The 19504-nt window shown below is 31.5% G+C and overlaps 3 protein-coding genes across 3 annotated transcripts in view; 2 read left to right on the top strand and 1 right to left on the bottom strand.

The window, feature by feature from the left end:
• Positions 1-1446: 1446 nt before the first annotated feature.
• LOC118067855 (CCR4-NOT transcription complex subunit 6-like) lies at positions 1447-5761 on the bottom strand. The gene is made up of 3 exons (XM_035084835.1): positions 5571-5761; positions 1993-2308; positions 1447-1750 (listed from the first exon to the last, which is right to left on the bottom strand). The coding sequence occupies exons 1-3, from the start codon at positions 5722-5724 to the stop codon at positions 1447-1449; spliced, it is 774 nt and encodes a 257-aa protein (XP_034940726.1). The 5' UTR covers positions 5725-5761.
• On the top strand, positions 3490-5379 carry mRpL1 (mitochondrial ribosomal protein L1). Its single transcript, XM_035084804.1, has 8 exons — positions 3490-3542; positions 3779-3974; positions 4074-4275; positions 4366-4545; positions 4618-4732; positions 4824-4942; positions 5015-5112; positions 5195-5379. The coding sequence occupies exons 1-8, from the start codon at positions 3524-3526 to the stop codon at positions 5313-5315; spliced, it is 1050 nt and encodes a 349-aa protein (XP_034940695.1). The 5' UTR covers positions 3490-3523; the 3' UTR covers positions 5316-5379.
• A 145-nt stretch (positions 5762-5906) lies between the features above and the next one.
• Cad99C (cadherin-99C) overlaps positions 5907-19504 on the top strand; it is a 54973-nt gene continuing 41375 nt past the window's right edge. Inside the window, exon 1 of the mRNA XM_035084803.1 lies at positions 5907-6025. Within this exon, the coding sequence (XP_034940694.1) occupies positions 6023-6025 (3 nt within the window). The 5' untranslated portion in view covers positions 5907-6022. The remainder of the gene's footprint in view (positions 6026-19504) is intronic.

Below are 19504 nucleotides of genomic sequence, written 5' to 3'. Positions count from 1 at the left end.
TACGAACTCCGTTAACTGCAGGTCACATTTAAGCCGCTTAACTTCCGTTTACAGGTCTTAAAGTCAAGATTTTAACCATAAGATCGTTGGTACTCATTACTTCTTGCAAACCTATTGCATTTCAAATGAGACACTAGTGCAAAAAACTTGAAGAAACAGTGGAGATATTGGAATAATTTGTTCACAAATGTCTGAACATTAAATAAAAACCATACTGTCATTTAGATAACCATTAAAAAATTGTCCAAAGCATGCTTAAAACTATTCATTATAATGATCAAGTTATTAAATTTTTTCTATTCTTTTCATTTCTAAAGTATGTGATGTTCTTACTAACATCTTTATGTTCTTAAGTTCCATTTAAATATATTTTTATCTCATGAATATGAAAAAAGATGTTTTTAATGAATGAAAGAAACTTTATGAAAAGACTAAATGATAAAGTTGCTATGTATAAATATTTCAAGTTTCTTTATCATAATATCATGGGATCTTTTGCATTGAGTTGAAGGCAATAGATGAAATGCCATGGATAATTTTCGAATGAGCAAAATAAAAAAGGCAGGATAAAATTTTTTAATTAAAGAAAGAAACAGTTTGATTCATAGCTAAGGAGTGTATGATTTTGTTAACGATAAAGATATAAAAGTCGACAAGTTCTATGACGAAGGCACATTTAACGATGCGCGCGAGTGATTCCAGTGGAGCGCACAACATTCACCCGGCGATGACGGGCGCGGCTCTGTGGCCAAATTGTAAAAGTCAGGGAACAATGGATGAGTAGTAAGGGAATAGTATAACCAAGACCTTTCAAGCAATAGTACAACGAGCAAAAATCACTGAATACAATGGAGAAATACGCCCTCCCTCTCAGTACACATGGCTCTCGCCATCCCTAGCCTTGAAGTTCCGCCGTCCACCCACCGCGCTTGCGTCTTGGCACACCCACTTGACCCCAATGAAAAAAGAAATGAAATTATGTAGGCACTAATGTGCTCCATGCCAAGCCATCGTATCTCAAAGCTATGCTAGTACGCACGACTTGTATGACTTTAAACTGATCGTGGGGGGTAGGTATCCTCCAGCTAATTTACTTCAATCCCCTCAACGTAAAATTGAACGCTCATATGCTCCATCGCAAATTGAATCTTGCATACATCTACTACCGCATATGATAGATTTTATGTAACACAAGGGTTAGAGCACTTTTAATGGACAAGAAAACGTAACGGTCAACGTCAGTGAACCACCTTATAATTGCCTGCGTTACTATACTGAGACAGCAGATTAATTCACAATTATCTTACATCTACTGTTCGTCTTAATAAATCAAATGTTTAGAATTTTATTATTATTATGATTTCTTTTTATGAGAATTGTTGACTAATAAATTCATTTATTATAATCGAGTTGAATTTACTACCTCACGAGACATCTGACGTAGTTTCAGGCTACTAACTGGTACAGTCGCGCAATACATTTACCTACACTTGCATCAGTACTTGAAGTAATTGGTTTACTAATCAGAATGAGTATAAACAACAATGTTAGTGTAATGAAATAAATTGACAAACCTTGTAAATTGTCGAGCATGAAGGACAGCAACTTGTGGGTCCCTGATGGTTCGCCATAAAGTGCCATCACTTCTTTACTGAGAGGATTACCATGAAGTCCAAGCACTTGTAACTGGAACAACTTTCCTAACTCATACGGTAACACTCGGAGGTAATTCTGATTTAACAACAACTCTCTGCAAAAAGTTTTCATAATTATTAGAATGTCAAAGGATAGTTTAAGGATATCATAAACCAATGAAGAACGAAGCGATTTACACTCAAATTCAATTATCCAGTCGTGGACTTTGAGTATATCTAGAGTATTAAATTTAGTTCAGATACGAATCTCAAGTAAGTGGACAGAAATCAACTTCTAGATTCAATTAAAGCCTCATCCTCGATTGGTTTATGAAAGCAGTAATATGTAAAATATTACCTAAGGTAGATGAGATCTCCCAACTCAGCAGGCAAACTACGTAATTTGTTACTACTGAGATCTAAGGCTCTCAAATTAACTAAACGACCTATTTCAGGTGGTATCCTCTGCAAACTATTATCATTCAAATACAAGGCTGTTAAATGAGTCAATTGCCATATGCTAGGACTTAAATTTTTCACACTGCCTGTTATCTCCAACTCCGGCCAATAAGATTTCTTTCCAGAGTTTGCATCTTCAGTAGACATAATTGAATGCGTACGACGCGGATTAGAATTTTCATATTTGTCCTTATGATTTCGGGACATTTTGAATCCTGAAAAAAAATTTTATACATTAATACATATTTGGTTTAATTCATTTATAACCCATTAATAATTTAATTACAATAATTCTAATCATTGAATAAATCATGAATTTAAAAACAAACATAAGGTTCATTTCAACAGGATGATAAGTGGTTATAAGTTTAAATAACTTCAACATACACTTATATTGATGTCAATTATTCTCAGAAAATAAAACAACAAATAAGATGATAAAATTTTATGTAAATATGACAGGTTCTTTTTTTGTAACAAAGTTACAAAGAAAGTTCTAGATATTTAAAGTGTCTCTAATTATTTTTACTCAGCTATTAGGAGATGGATATTTTATAAATATTTTAAAAATTAATTATAAAAAATATTAATTTTTAAGTTTTTTATCAAAATCATAGAGAATATTTTAGCCACTTGAACATGACATGAAATTTTAAGGTTAGATGTGAGTGTAAATGATATAAATTTTAGAACTACTTGAAGAACAATAGAAATTTTAAGTGTCGATTATTTATCCAAACACTGAGAACAATATTATAAACCACATTGTTCAAAAATAAACAATGAATAACTAAAACAAGCGCGAAATCTATAACCTGCGCAACAGCAAACAAATACATAAACTGTAATCATACAATACGGGAGAAAACAATTCAAATTATAGATAATGTATTTATTAATAGTAATCAATATTTTTTAATTCATTCATAATAAATGATCAAAGATATTATTGTTTTGACGACAGATATCTTGATAAAGTATCGTGAAACGACAAACATTTGGAACACAATAATTTGTACTACTTAATAAAAATATAACACCGGTGAATAGAAAGATAATCTGTAAAATTTTTTACACACCTTCATCTACCTTTTAACTCACACAAGATTTACAAAAAGCTGATTCGAAGCTAAAAATTACGCGTAAACAAAACTACCTTGACAAACACAGAACCTCCATTTATCAACTGTACTACGTCATAAAATATGCAAAAATTGGATTTGCAATAGTCTCATTAGATGCTTGTGTAGATTGTCACGCCATGCGGCTGACTTCCAAACTACATCGCATGACCTTAATTGATAAAAGTGATAACGGATTTATCAACAGCAGACAAATTCGATAAAATTCCGACTAGAATTTTTTTTTCGTAAAGTTGTCTTCTTGGTGATTTATTCTGTGGTTATGAATAACTAGAACGAAATTGTAAAATGGCAGCAACCGGTGCAGGTGAGAATAATTTTTTAGTTTTCTTTGTTTATTATGAGTAATTAAATATGACAATTCGTGAAATTTGGACTAAAAACAGCAACAATTATTATTTTTTTAGAAAGAACAAATTTTTTGAGAATTTAAAAAATATTTTATTGCAATCTACCTAGAAATGTAAAATACAATTGAACTTGACTATTTAATTATCACATAAAATTGAATTTTCATGTCTAATAATTATTTTTTTTTTGCAGTTAAAGCTCTAAATATAATCAGTGCTGCCTGGTATCAAAAATCTGTTTTGGGATGTTTTCAATCTCTTCCACTTCTATCACAATCAAGATATTATGCTGCCCGGAAAGGTACTCGAGAAAAAGCAAAAAAGAAGAAAGTGAAGAAGGAAGTTCAAAAAGTTGGATTTATCCCAAAAAAACTTAGAAATAAAGTTGAGTATGTATCACATTATAATTAATATTTTTAACTAATGATGTTTCCGTTATTTTTGAATTTTTGGTCATAAGAAATTTTATATTCTATTTTTATTTATAGAGAAAATCTCACATTTGAAATGTGCCGAGGCGATGATCTAAGCAAACCAGAACGAGTGGACAATGTTTGGATTGAAGCATTTCATCAACCAAAAATTTATAGTTTTGAAGAAGCCATAGAATATCACCGACAGTCTCATCACTCTAGCATGTACAATTCACCGAATGCCTTTGTACATGCTTTTTTACAACTTAATATGATGGTAATTGCTTTACTTTAAATTAAATATTTGAATATCATATTTAAAAAATAAAAAAATACCATTTAAAATTGTTTTACATAATTTTTCTAGGGTCCAAAACCAACTAAAATGGTAGAGAAATTTGCAAGAACCGTTGATATACCACATCCATTCGATCATGGTGAAAAAAGGACAATTGTTGCATTCTGTAATGATCCCAAGTTAGCTGAATTAGCTGATAAAGCTGGAGCATCAATCTCAGGTGGTCTACAGCTCATTAAAAATATTCAAGTAATTAATTTTTAAATCAACGATTTTTTCTGTCTTCAACGATCCATTTTATTTATACAAACCTTTCTCCAGACCGGAGTAATTCCTATTGCTGATTATGATTATGCTGTTGCACATCCTGATATAATGACAGAATTATCAGTGATTAAAGGTTTAATGAAACGAAAGTATCCAAGCCCACGTGGAGGTATATAACAATTTTTTGAATTCATCTTGATACTCTTATGGTCAGATATTTTTGAAATGATATCAAAAGCCAATACAAAACATTTTTAAAGGTACTCTTGGGTTCGATTTACCTCAATTAATCAAAAAAATACTTCATGGTATAAAATACGAAATTAGACCCCATGAACGTCAATTACAATATGGAACTGGAACTATTCTTTTTGGTCGTGTATGTAGATAATGTATATTTATCAGTATTATTTTATGAATGATAATCAATGATCCATTTTCCATTATATAGCTAAATATGGATGTAAAACAGTTAGAAGAAAATTTTGTTGCTGTTATCAAGGATGTAGAAAAATCTAGACCTAAAAGAGATGGTGACTTTATCTTCAGGTAACAGTAAATAATATCATTTATTCAATTTTCATTTGTACAAAAACTGAGACTAAAAATTTGATTTGACAATAAATTTTAGAGCATCAATAGAAAGCTATCCTACTACAGAATTATTGAGCGTAAATTTTTCAAAATATCTTGTTGAAGAAGCGAGTGAAGTTGATTCAGATAATGAAGAAGAAAATGTTGCTGTCAACTAAATAAGAATCAATGACTTTTTACAATAAAATACAACTAATAAATATGGAATTATTTCACAGATTATTTTTCTTTTGGTTGAAGAATAAGTTCACTACCTGTCATTATTTAAACGTTATATCGGTCGAACAGGTCGCAAGTAAGTTAAGGTGCGTAAAAAGGGAAGAGTACAGTAAAGAGAAGTAAAGCGAAGGGAAAGAGAATGGAGAATGGTTAGCGGTTGGTTTACAAAGGTGGAGGGGCAACAGCTCACCTACCTGCCGGTCTAAAGCTCAGTCGTTGCCTGCCAGGTTGAAAATTCACCACATCTCCTGGCCTGATGAGTAAAGTTTCAAAACGATTTGAATTGCGATTATCGTAATATTGTCCTCTCCCTTTTCTGGGATTATTAAAACGTATCCAATTGTCCATCTTGAGTTTACTTTTATTATTCACACGAGTCACAAATTAAAAAAAAAACAATATTTACAATTTAAATTAACCAATAAATTAATTTTTATGTTAAAAAAATTACAGTTTACTCGACATCGAGGTGGAATCGCGCTCTGTGGTTTTTACGCGCACGTCGGATTACAAAATTACAGTTTATATTTGATAAATTAAATGTGTGAATAGTGATTTGTGGTTTACTGTGTCTACTGTGATGACCGGAATGGTACTGTAACCTTGCTCATAAAGTCATGCCGTATAGGAATTAATATTTTCAGTCATGGTGAGTGAAATGTTTTCATTATTAATTACTTGTTTATATTGACTCCTTTACTTCTAATAATCGTCGCTATAATATTGTTTGAATAAAATCTATATATATCTTTCAAGTGTAACGTGTATTGAGCGTAGATCACCTTGAGCACGATCAGAATATTTTACTACAATCACTAATCTTAATTATTTACATCTAAGCAACATGACAACGAATACACTCAGTGTAATAAAATGTTTCTATTTTAAAATCAAGTGAATCCATGTAATCTCTTTTATTAAATGCTTAAATGAATGATAAAAGTATCAGGCTTTCAAAAATAAGAAAGTATGTTATTCGAGTATAGAAATAATAAATCGTAAAAAAATTTTCAAGCAATAAGCTATAAAGTTCTGAACTCTTGCAGCTGATTATAGGTCTTGTATTGCAATAATTCTTTATTGATACTAGAGAAGCTAACATAGATCTCCGTTATGCCAGGACGATGCTGTACATCCACATCGTTTCCTCTTGCGAACTCTGTGGACCAACTAAAACTGGTAACATCACGATGAACCATCGACCCTCGCATAAATATTATGTTTCGCAATGTTGTCCGGATAGGTCTTATCAGTTCTGTAGTGTTCCGGCGCGTGTCGTTTCCGTTCACATGGTCCTTTGCGCTACACAAACTCTGTAAAACTACAACTGGATAATGCAAACTTCAGATTGCAGTCTGCGCGTAGGTATTTACAAGCTGGTTGTGTTTTCATTTATTTTCTTTAACTTATTTTTTTTTTGGTTCTAGCTTACAGAATATATACTTTAAAGCTTGTAAGGCTACTCTTTATAATACTATCATATTGATCATCAATTATCCTTTTACTTTATATTCAGAGAGCAGACTTCTTATGCCGTTGGCGATTCTTCGAAATTCTTGGCAGCTATCTTCCAGCAACTTAATTTATGAATTAATGTCAAATTTACAAAATATAAAAATAATGATGATTTTTCATTAATTTAAAAATAATTCAAAAAAAAAGTGAAATGATGAAAAATGTTATGAGTGATAGGCAATGATTATTATCTTTGAATTTCATGCCAACTCGTTTCGTTTCGGTAGCGACTTTATAAATAATATAATACCAACGAGTTTTATATAAGTCTACATCCCACTTGGAACTCTGTACTGTCAGCTCAGCCATGCGTTACAGATCTGCTAGTAAGAAAAATGCCAACGTTATAGAAGCTAATGCAAATGATATACCTCGCGGGCCACACGTCTTTTCTTGCAATTCCGAAGCTCAACTTGGCTCCAGCAGCATTCAATGCTTTTCTTTCCGGATACACCAACGCACGGTTACACTAATTGCATTATGATGAGTACCGTGACTTCTCAGAGATAGAATCGTGCTTAGTGTGTTGTTTTACTCAATGACTTCAAGATGAGACGAGTTGTGTATCATCACTTCGATGATTGATTTCAAGAAAATTCATTCCACTAATAATACCTACTTTTTCCCCTTCATTGACTCTGGAAAATAATTAGATACAACTGAGTATAAAAATAATTATTTGGTATTAATATTCAAAATTACCGTTAAACGTTCAGAGAGAAATATGTCAATTGCTAAAGGCTTAATAAAATGAAAAGTAAATTGCAAATTAAAATTTCAATTCACATTTCTACTCTATAATTCAAACGTTTTTTTTTTCATCAATATTTCTTTTTCATAACATAAACACAACCAATTATTTTTTTAAATAATATCCTTTAGTAAAGCGTAATGCATAAAATAACAAATTGATAACAATTTGTAGTAGTTATTATATTGAATGCATTTACACTTTTGTAATATTTAAATCCCAGCGTTTGAATAAACACGCGATGCCACCTAAATAATAGTTTATATAAAGTCCGAATGAAAGTTGTTAATGAAGCTTATTGTCAAGCATTTACCTTCATAATTCTCAAATCAAATATATGCTCTTAAATCCACCTACCTTCAATATTCTTGACAAACGAGCGATTCATACCCAGCCATTCACATATAGATACTTTTATTTTCTTTTCTCCATCAGTTCATGCTTCTAAATTATTCACTAGCTCATAACCAGTCATTTTTAGAGTAAAACCAGACAATATCTGTCGTGGAACCTGCAATGCAACATGGAAAACATTTAACAAAATAACTAGTGAAATGCATGCACACCTTATTTAACTAAAAATTAATCATTATCAGTTAACAATTTAACTTAATACAGCTGTTTTATCTGACATTAAAATATAATTTACAAGTAGCAATAGAATGTTATTAATTCAAGAATAAAATTAATATATAATATGTAGAGTAGTGTATAAATATAAAAATATGTAATCTACAATCTTTATTCATGATTTTTCGTTTCGGATCACGTACCTTGACTTATTACACGTTTTATTCAGTTACTTATTACTCTCACACCATTTAGCTCGATTCATTAACACAGCTCTGCGGAAACCAAACTTCCTCTGGATTGCAAGGTAGCTGAAGAAAATGTTCATTTACTTTATTCAAACGTCCGTTGACATCCGACTTGGGTCGAACATACGTGTGTAAACAAGTGGCATAGTATGCGAAACCAGAAGTGAATGATGAATCTTTCTTCTTATCCTATCAACTACACTGTAGTACTCGTTCTTGCTTTGTCATCTGCTACGTCAGGTCTTTCTGTACACTTGACCACCGCTTCTGCTAACTGACAAGCAGACAAGTCACCTGATAGACAAGAGGCTGAATCCAACCATGTAATTTTTATCTAATTTATCCTCATTTTTAAGCCTCTAAATAATTAAATTTATTTGATATTTTTTATTAGCGATAAATATTAATTTTACATGGTGGAAAAAATTTGGTTGATGTGCGTGTAAGGAAATACTTTATGTCTTCAGGTCGATGTTCTTTCTCTTGATATAAATTGCAAAAGAAAGAAAGCGAAAAAGGATGTACAATGCAAATTCGCACAGTGCATGATCGTAGTTCGTAGGAATATAGGTAGAAGGGGATAGTAAATTTGCAAAGGCTCTCCGTAGATGCTTTGTGGAATTTTATCGTCAGTAAAACTCGTCCGGCTGTTTCTATATGGTATAGATACTGCTTGCCTCCAGTGAACAGTCAACTTTTTCCATCTTTGGTTTATGTACATGTGTCTAGATAAATAAAAACAATATATTCGTGACTACTGTTATTAGTAATTAGCAGTCAAATAATAAATAAGCTTATTTTAGTTTATTACCTGAATAATAAAGTGACTATTATAATCAAGGATTGACTTTATGTCTTTACTAAATCCTACTTATGTTTCCTGTTCTTGATATTACATCTATACTGATGATTCAGAGTCTTTTCCCGACATTTCCAAGAGCCACTAATGTCACATCGAGTTTTCAGAATCTTTAGAATTCGTAACGATGAAGATTATAATTCCAAGAATGAACTCATCTCTGACCCATTTCCGGAATAAATGAAATTTTTAGATTCCTGGATATTTAAATAATTTTAAAAAATTTTCTATTCATGAATTTTTTATAAATATTATTAAAACATTGAGAGAAAATAGTAAATATAAACACATTCTTGAAAGTGTTAATAACATCAGACCTGAAATATAATTTAAAAATAAATGAAATATTTATATTCATGAAATAATTATAAATGTAATAGAAAATGTTAGGTTTATTGACATTTGTAATGAAAAGAATTATTTAGAAAAAATAAAAACCAACATCTGGCTAGCAAAAAAACGACTTTGCTCATCTCTCTGTTGCGCTCATTCACCTACCCACGCGGCTCTAGATAGCCAAGATCCAGCAGGTGCACCATCACGTCTATCTTGAAATGAAACTGGGAAGAAATAAAATCCAAGTGGTTCACCGCAGACCGTTCGTCAACATAAAAAAAACACCATTTTATATTTAAAGATAAAAAGAAGTGAAAAAAAGATTAAAATTGTCTTACGTAAGATTATGATAATATCTCCTAGTCATAAAAATGTTATCTCACGTTTTCTCTTGAGAATAGTAACCATCATCGATATTTTAGCTCATATAAAATGCTCATTGAATGACTGTCATCATCATTGGAAATTTCCAAAGTTGAGTATGTTAAGTTGTTTTATTTATTATAAAGACAGGAGTTTGGAGCTAGTCTCTGTACATAAGAACATTAACAGTTATTCGAATCTTCAAAGTTTCAAGAAGAGAGTAAGACGATGAAGAAGTGATTCAAGAGAAAGGAAAAGAAGATAAGCCAAAAAGGAGGCCAGTGGTGACCTGGACGTCACCGTTATATCAATGCCTAAGGCATAACACCTTGGCGTTACCTCGATTCACTGTACGAAGATTGTTTTATTTTCTGTACTTGCCAATACCACCAAGACCACATGCAGCCAATACTGGCCTTTAACCTCTCAATTGCCTCCAGCAGTTATCAGCAGTCTTCTCAGCTTCCTCTCGATTACTCATCACCGATAATTACGAGATTAATTTCTGCAAACCTCCTACGTATATTTTATTTGCACAGGACGAATCATATTAGTACATACTTTTGATACATATAACTAAAATAGATTGCGCGCACATCTCGCTGATGATTGGATGATAATTTGAATTTTATAACTAATAAGGGAAAAATCACTCACTTTCGATTTATTTCGATTATTGGCTAATTTCTTTTGTTTATGCAAGTTTATCGATAAGATTTATCGCTTGAAAAATAGACTAAATGTCATATTAAAAAATAATTATTTTCTATTATAAAGTGTACTTTACTTTAATAAATGCAGAATATACAGATTTATCTCTCTGTAAATATCATGAACTGTGTAGAATCCTACTTTCACGTGGCCTATAGTCCATGAGGTATATGTTAGATCGCTTTCTACCATCAGTATGAGGTTCAAAGTCAGTCTCTCATACAATGTAACTGAATTCTCAACTATTTCCACACTCTTCAATCATTTCCATACTCATGAAAATCTCTTGAAGCAACCGAAAGTGTTGAAAGTACTCAAGAGGAAAGATAAACAAACATTAAGGTATCCAAATAAAGTGAAGCAATAAAAATAATTCATACAAGGAAAATCTTGTACCCCCTACGTCGTAAGACATGACCGAGCATTGATAAATCCACTGACCTTCAAACATACATACAGGAGTAACACTAGCAGGTATATATGGAAGCTGAGAAGTACAAGAAAACAAATGGTGGACCACCTACTGGGCTTTCGAAGCTCCCGGAAGACCAGTGTCAACATGGAGAACGTGTAGATGTCTCAAAAAATATCCAGTATGGATTGTAGTCACGAAGCCTATACTCATTGCCTGCACCTTCACTTACTACTTACTAGGAGTAAGAATTTCACTGTTGCGGAAATCACGGCCTTCGCCATGTCACACACACTTTACATGGGTGAGAGATCTTACCAATTCTTATTTTTCGTGTGGAATTTTCAAGCATGCTGAAAGGTCCCGGTTGGAAGAAGTCTTGTGTATAGGATAAATGCATCAGTTTCCAACCAGTGGACGAGACATTCTACCGTTACACGCCGATAAGCGTAACGCTATAAGGGAATGCAAATATCGAGAGAAATGGTTCGTTCAGGCAAAGCTATTTCAATGTAGCAGGTAACTATTTTAGACTTTTGATTTTTGATTAAAAATAATCATCGATAGAACTATTTCCATGTACGTAACGTATTAATTCTAATTTATTCGACATCTACGTACATTCTAGAATAATGTTTCATTTTTGATAGTTTTATAGCAGAAAATAAGATAAGAACTTGTGAAATTTCCAAGAGTCTGTATAATTAATTGTCAAATTATATTATTTATATTTATTGACATTCATTTTTATAGGTAATCACCAATATAAATTGATCATTGAAATATAGCCAATGTTGTTGTGTATCATAGATGGCGACATTTTATACGTTGTCTAGTTGTATTTTCCCAGCAGCAAATATGTGTAATGCATACTGACCAACATGTGTGCATGCAACCTGTTCGTTTATTAAATTAATTACTAATTTGCATAACATTCAAGAGCCAGAGTTTTTTAATTAAACATTACCGAAAGATTAGCATAATTTTTATTCTCAGTTCATTGATTTTTTAAAATGAAAAACAACAAAATTTCTCCATTAATTGAATGTTTTTCAATAACAAATTTAATCAAATTTATTAACCTTTTTATAGGTTTATATAATAAAATTGAAACTTTTTTATTTATTGTGAACTGGTTAGACTTGTCAAAATCATTCCAAGAATCTCACAATTTTTCTTAGCACTTTTTCGTCTTCCCTCTCATTATGCCCAGTAAAGATTTAACTTCGTAACGACTTTAGGACACAGGTAGCCAGGTGCAAGACGAGCCGAGTTGTATGGAATAAAAAAAAGCGAAGGTGAAGAGAAAAGAATCCAAAAGATGAAAGGAATAAGAGAATTTGAAAAAGGGACCAAAAAATATCATATAATACAATACACCTGAAATCTGTTGTAAGGTTTTGTAAAGTGAGAACTATACATCTAATAATATGTTCGACTTCCGTATCACATGAGTCTCAATCTTTAAACTCTGAAGCGTCGACAGGTAGTCGTTTTTCGCGTGTATCACAATGGACAGATTACGAGACAATTTTTTCTATTCTTTACCGAGGCTGAAGATCAAAGCCCAACAAATTTTCAGGTGATATATATTCTAACAATTGAATAATAAAATTAGTTTTTATTGGATGACCTGGGAATAGTCCTGCTTTCATGATGCTTGAGGTAGTTCTAGCACTGAACTGAACAAATGTCTGCAGAAAAACATCATTTTTTAATATGATAGTCTTGAGATTGGTGTTATACAGTAGTTATTTAATTAAAACATTTCAAAAATTAGAGTCCTTTTTTAATTTTATTTGTACTCATCTTTGAGGGCCCTATCAAAGTACCGAGAACTACCTTAGATGCTCAGAATGAAAGAAAAATTATTCTATTCTCATTCTTGATATAAAAAATGAGAAATAACGAAACTTCTCCCACCAATTTTCTACTCCACTGGCTTAAATTGAGTGTTTTAATGGACTTAAGTTATCAGTGTCACTGCGGTGGGCTATAAATTAACGTAAAAAACAAGTGAATTATCAGAAAATTAATTTTACTTTTAATTTAGTATTTGGAATTCAGAGAGTTTTCACTTTAGGCAGTAATTATATCTGCAATGTACCGTACAATATAATATGTGGCTTGACTCGAACACGTAGCTGGTATTAAATGAAAATCTTAAATGAACACTCGAGCTGTAAGAACAATGGCTGTATCTATTTCAAATGCCTTTATATTGCTTCAAATTAAAATCTATCCTACACTAACAATTTTCCGTTATTTTTCATTCTAATAACACGAAAGATACTTTAATTGAAAATATGATATAACGAAATAATTACTTCAGTATAATGCTGTTAATTACAAGCCGTAATTTTCTCAAAGTAACTACACATGTATTAGTGGATGTTTAATAATTCATACAAACCTGGCATTTCACAGCTAAATAATTATTGGTAAATTCTATCAGTACTTTAGTGTTAATTGGATAAAAATTATAGCTAATTTTCTTCTATCAAGTTAATTTCAAATATAATTATAATCAATTGAAACTTTTATTGATAATCAATTAAGAATATCTATAGATTCCTTCCTTAATTTAAATTCAACGCAAATTCATGTATGACTTGAATTTAAATACGACCCAGCCATATAACTCATCCGTCAATTGTCTATACATTGTCCAAACAATCGAATTAACATGTCAGAACATTAATCTTTGTGCTCACGAATCAATAGCACGTGTTAAAAAGTCTTCAGACTGTCACGCATGTGAAATGGTACAGAGAAAGTTTTTTTGAGTAAAAGTTTTCTGGTTACCACCAGTTTTATTTCATGTTCGTTCTTTTCAAACTTGTTTTTATTTTTGAACTCACAAAAAACAGGTTCAAATTTATATGGATATGAGTCAAAATATGACAGCACATGTCAATAAAATTGATGAAATACTTAAAGAATTTTTATTCATTACTACTGTCTCTTTACTTGAGGTAGCTTGACATTGACAGGTTCACAGTTGACAACCTTTTCTTTTAATTGATCTGAAAGATCATGTTTCTATAAGTTGAGAGAAAAAAAGAGATTCTTTTACCACATTGTTTAGGAGAAATAATTACTTGCAATACACGAGCTCTTATGACTATATTTATTCAATTGTACCGGAAGTTGATGATTTATTAACAATCAACACAGTTGACCCACAGTAGAAAACATGTTGATATCGAAAACAGTACTTGAAATGTATTTAAGTTCAATTCCAACATGATTCACCAGATAGTTTTTTTAAAATTTATGTTTAGACATTACAACTCGGTTTCTGTTTTTGTTTCTCCACCATATTTGCTAGGAAACATGACAGCAATGTTAATCAAAACAATTTATATAAATTAAAGTTTTTCTTTTACTTCTCATTAATAGCTGTAGCATTTAATTTATAAATTATCATCACAAATCATATAGACACACTATGTAGAAAGTTGTTTGATAGATTTTAAAAAAATAAAAAAAAAAATCGTTACTATTTCGACTACCAACATGTAGATTCACTCTAGATCTTGAAAGAACCTTCATAGAGTATTCAACATCTTGATCTTTATATGATATTTTATTCACAATCTTTTTATGATCCTATAAACTCGTGATGGTTGTGGATCAAGCTAGTGGATTTTGTCCACACCCGAAGCAATTCTGCGTGAGTATTTATGCACCTTCAAGCACGCAAGGGTGTGGCGTTGAAACGTACAAACATGAAACAACATATGCCAATCTTGTCTGTATTACCATGCGAATACTCAATGTCTTCTTTTCTCGTTCAATATTATATTGTTGGCTCTCTCTACCATGCTTTATAGCTAAAGATATATGTGCACATACGCACTTGAAATAGGTATTATATGTGCTTTCATAGGTTCAGTTAGATATCAATTACTTCCAAGTCGATCGGTTAGCTATGGCATTTAGATGATGCACGTAGATGCATACTTGAATTTACAATGACACTTTTTGGTTTGAATATCACATACTCCATCGTTTTCTCCAAGTTTAACACCATCGTAGTGGACTTTACGACACGGAAATTCTCAACCGTGCGATCTGGCATCTCGTAAAAGAACCTGAGAAAGGAAATAGCGATTATTCTAACATGCAAGTGAAGATCTTATTATACGAGAAGAAGAAAGGACGTTTTAATTATATAGTCAGTAAAATAATTCAAGCGGGTTTTCAACGCTAAATTAACTTACAGGGTTTAATGATGTGTGAAGCCCAAATGTCATGAACATGACAGTGATTTTCTTTCTTAATAATTTTATTGTCTGTTTTCTAAGAAAAAAATAAAGCATCTCAATTTATTTATTTTTTTCTATTTTTTTTTTTTTTTTAAATTATAAAATGGGTTTGGACACACTTGGGCACAATTTCAAAAATTGACCTCATTACAACAACTTCTGATAATTTTACTGACTAAAAAATGTCGAGGGATCTAGAACAAAGCTTGCGTAATATACCACATGTTTATCAATTTTATTTGAGTCAACATTTTACGAATTAAGGGCAAACAAATTTTGAGGACACTTCCTGCATCATTGAATTGCTCATTAAAATAACTTTCCTCCATGAGCATTCATCTAATTCAAATATTTTTATTTGTCAGCAAAAAAGTTTATTTTAAATATATAAATTTAAATTAAACGTAACTGTCGTTTTGGAGTGTTGTAATAACTTGAATAGCTTGCAACAGTTTTAACAATTGAAAATAGTTGAGTGGGAAGGCATTAAGTATTTGACGGTGTTTTTTTTTCTTTTTGATTTCGTATTCACAGCTGAAGTAATGATGCTAATATGTGCAATTAAATTCTACACAGAAGATATTCAATTGATTTACCATGTCGATTGAATATCTCTTTATGCAAGAGTATACAGGAATATATATTCTAATGATAAATCGATAAGATCTTTGGAAATCTTGCTGTATGTGTGCACATGTCGAATACACTATTCAGAGCAGATGAATGTTACCTATTTCCGGTTCGAAATGAACCGAAACAAATGAGCAAAATTTTCTTTAATAATATGATTCAATTCCATTGGATATTCTGTGCTATTATTTTTGCACTAGAGATCAATCTATATTTCCTCTTCTGATTTGAATTATCATCATTTTTTTATAAATAAAATATCTAACAATAAAATGTGCAACATGTGTATTCTGGATTAAAATAAATAAAAAAAAAAGGAGAACGTTAATCTTCGAAAGACCTTCGAAAGGAGTTTGAGTATTATTGAGCTCGAGGCCATACTTCTGAAAATGGAGCACTTGAAAGAAAAAGTTGATTAAAATCGATTATGTCTCGACCATTCGTTTCATGTCTCGCATCTGCAACTCTTTTAAAATCCACAATTACTGTACTGAATTTAAATCATTCCCTGAATAAATTTTATTCCAAGCATTGCAGTTAAAATAAAGATTTTATTGAGTTTTTACTGATAATTGATATAGAAAAGGATTAAATAGTTTTTTTAAATAACTTGAATCTTTTATCGACATTCTTAAATATACATACATTCATTCAAACCATTTTTTACCCTCCAAGGTATACGAGATTTCGAAGAAGAGAGCAGGTATTTCCGCGAGCGACGATCGGCCGGTTTTCAACTGAGATAACGAGACCATTAAGTGGACGTTCGAACTACTCAGTTGTATTGGAACTTACACTAGAGCTAAAACGCAAAACGCACCCGGCCAAACGACCACACCTCGACTAACGTGAATAGAAAAGAGATAGAATAAGAGAATGAAAAATTTAAATGAAAGGGCAACGCTTCCATTAACTTAAAGCCACGTGGCTGTGGTTTTTCGCCTTGAGCACTACAACCTATCTTCACTTGATATTTTATGCAGTAATACTTGTAGTTATAAAGCTTTTTACACATTATTCGTTATTTTCAACGCATCATATATTTAAACTTCACTTTTCTCCTGGTATTGTACAACAATTCGAAATTATGGTGATTTATATGAAATATGTCTACTTAAAATTAAACATTACCTAAAGTATACCTTGAAAAAACTGATTTGTTTTAATCAGTCTAGTCTTAAATAGTTTTGCTTGGAAACGAGTTATAATTATACATCAAATCGTATCATTAAATCATCCACCAAACGAACAATTAAAAAAGCATGTTTACATGAACATTAAAGAGCTGTGAGCAAGAAAAAGTGTTTCTATTATGCAAGTTTTGTTCACGAATTCGTTGAAGCATGACTACCAAGCTTTCTTGCATGTCTCAAGATGTAACATCTCTACTCATAAAACAATGACTAATTAGTAGACTTGCATGAACTCCACGCCTCATACCTACTGGCTAAATACGATTAATATGTCATATGTAAAGACAAACCGACAATTAGATAATTCTACCGTGTCTAGACGAGATCCATGTAAGGAAGATTGAAATTTAATTCTTTTTTTTTTTTAAGAAATGTGTTTACATGAACATACATTAGTTAACTCTTCTTCTTGTATTCCGTATAGTAGTAATAATACTTAAAACTATTTTATCAACCAACGAGGAGAAATTTAAAGTGTGTAGCAGCTTCTTGCAAACTGTAGTCATTACACAATTATCTGTAGATTAGCTGTGGATAAAGCGTAAAATCACCTGTTGGATTCTTCATCTTATTTTTCATTTAAAAAATTAACTATAAATGATAATGAAATGTACAGCAATCTTCTTATTATCTATATCAAGATTAAGAAGAATTAAATACGATTTCCGTCCAAGTAATACATTTATTTTAACACAAACTCATATTTTCTGTTGAATTATACGGAAACTTGCTGATGCATTTAATACTATTATGGACTACTTGTCGATGAGATAGCATCTCTCATTTGAGCGTTATGACCAATCGTACATGCAAATAACCTTGTTCTAACTCGTGTGAAATTAATTAGGCGTGACGCAGATGTATAACCATGCTATTTATTCACTGTTTATTTGTTTATATCGTTTTAGTTATCTTACCATATTATTCATGAAATTATTTAACGAAATTACTTGTTATTAATCAACTCACTATTTCTTTAATAAAATTCAAGAAAAGACAGAGTATCCAGTACTGCTACGATTTATTAACATCATTTGATGATTTTTTACTTCACCAGTTTTGATAATAAATTCCAGAATTTTTTCTTGGCACTGAAAAAATATTTCCCTTATCTGTTGATCATCTCTTCCCTGTGTTTCACTATCTGTTGCCCATCTTGTGGTGGTTGGAAATTATTTTTTAATTTGTACAATCATTAAATCAGCCAAGTCCTGTAATAAATGAGAAAGTAATTGAGAACAATCCAATCCGAATTTTATAATTGAGATAAAAAAATTACCAACCTTCATTTAATTTCAATTAAATATTTTTTTTTTTTTGTAATTAATGAATAAAAGTAAAATGATGATCAAGAAACACCAATCGTGATTAATATGACAGCTTAAGCCTCAAGGCGTGTAACCCATGGTGATTTTTATAATAATGTTCTCAATAAATTGGTAATCAATTTCTTTAGGATCATTCGTTGTGTCGTTCGATTGGCGCCAAAATGATGTCTTTACTGCTTACCATGGAGAACGCATGATAGCCGTTACCAATGAAAAATTGGTACCCGTCCAGTTTATCCGGATAAACAAGTACGCCGACGCGGCCGCCCAGTTGCATTGCATAGTGTAAAAAAAAGGAAAACAAAAAATCCTACACATAGAATAAGTATATAGTAAAGAAGATACTCCAACTAACGAGCGTCCTCCACAACTAATCTTACTCTTCGGCATCTTTGAAACGTCATCATCGATAAGTCAAACCAATCGCTTTCTAAGTTTCATTTATACCTATAGTACATTTTACCTTTGATGACAGCTCATTAGTTATTGGCAATGACCTCATTAATACATCACAACACTGCACTTAACTAAAAGACAGTTTTGTTCTCTTGCTGCTGACAGAAGCTGAATGTATAATTTAAAGCTTAGTTGACAATTATGAGTTCTCGATGTGCACATTTCCATGAATGTACTGGTTTTGTTTCAAGTTAAAAAGTGTCATGATATTTGTATAATAAAGCGATCGAAGCAATTAAAGGAAGAGATAATATTCACTGACAACGAGGGAAAGTTTTCAATGTATGTACAAAACGGTGAAAGTCTCGTCAGCACGGTTAATTATATCCTTTATCCATACATATTGCGGAAGTTACGGAAAGATTAATATACACGAATTAACATGTCGACACGATATCTTGCTTGCAAATTAAAAATTTCTCGAATTTTGAATCAAGATATAAAATTATTAACAGTATAACCCAGACATTCGAAACAGACGATTA

Source organism: Chelonus insularis, unplaced genomic scaffold (genome assembly GCF_013357705.1).
Source record: "Chelonus insularis isolate UGA/USDA-ARS -01 unplaced genomic scaffold, ASM1335770v1 contig_397_pilon, whole genome shotgun sequence".
Lineage (NCBI taxonomy): Eukaryota > Metazoa > Arthropoda > Insecta > Hymenoptera > Braconidae > Chelonus > Chelonus insularis.
The sequence above is the reverse complement of the archived record's forward strand: the minus strand, read 5'-3'. Positions and strand labels throughout refer to the sequence as shown.

Coding starts and splice junctions, on each gene's coding strand:
- mRpL1 (XM_035084804.1), top strand. Junction 4,546..4,617: donor AGCTCATTAAAAATATTCAA/GTAATTAATTTT, acceptor ACCTTTCTCCAG/ACCGGAGTAATTCCTATTGC. Junction 4,943..5,014: donor GAACTATTCTTTTTGGTCGT/GTATGTAGATAA, acceptor TCCATTATATAG/CTAAATATGGATGTAAAACA.
- LOC118067855 (XM_035084835.1), bottom strand. CDS start 5,724: ATGGACAATTGGATACGTTTTAATAATCCCAGAAAAGGGAGAGGACAA. Junction 2,309..5,570: donor ACTGAGCTTTAGACCGGCAG/GTAGGTGAGCTG, acceptor ATTTTTTTTCAG/GATTCAAAATGTCCCGAAAT. Junction 1,751..1,992: donor GGAGATCTCATCTACCTTAG/GTAATATTTTAC, acceptor AACTTTTTGCAG/AGAGTTGTTGTTAAATCAGA.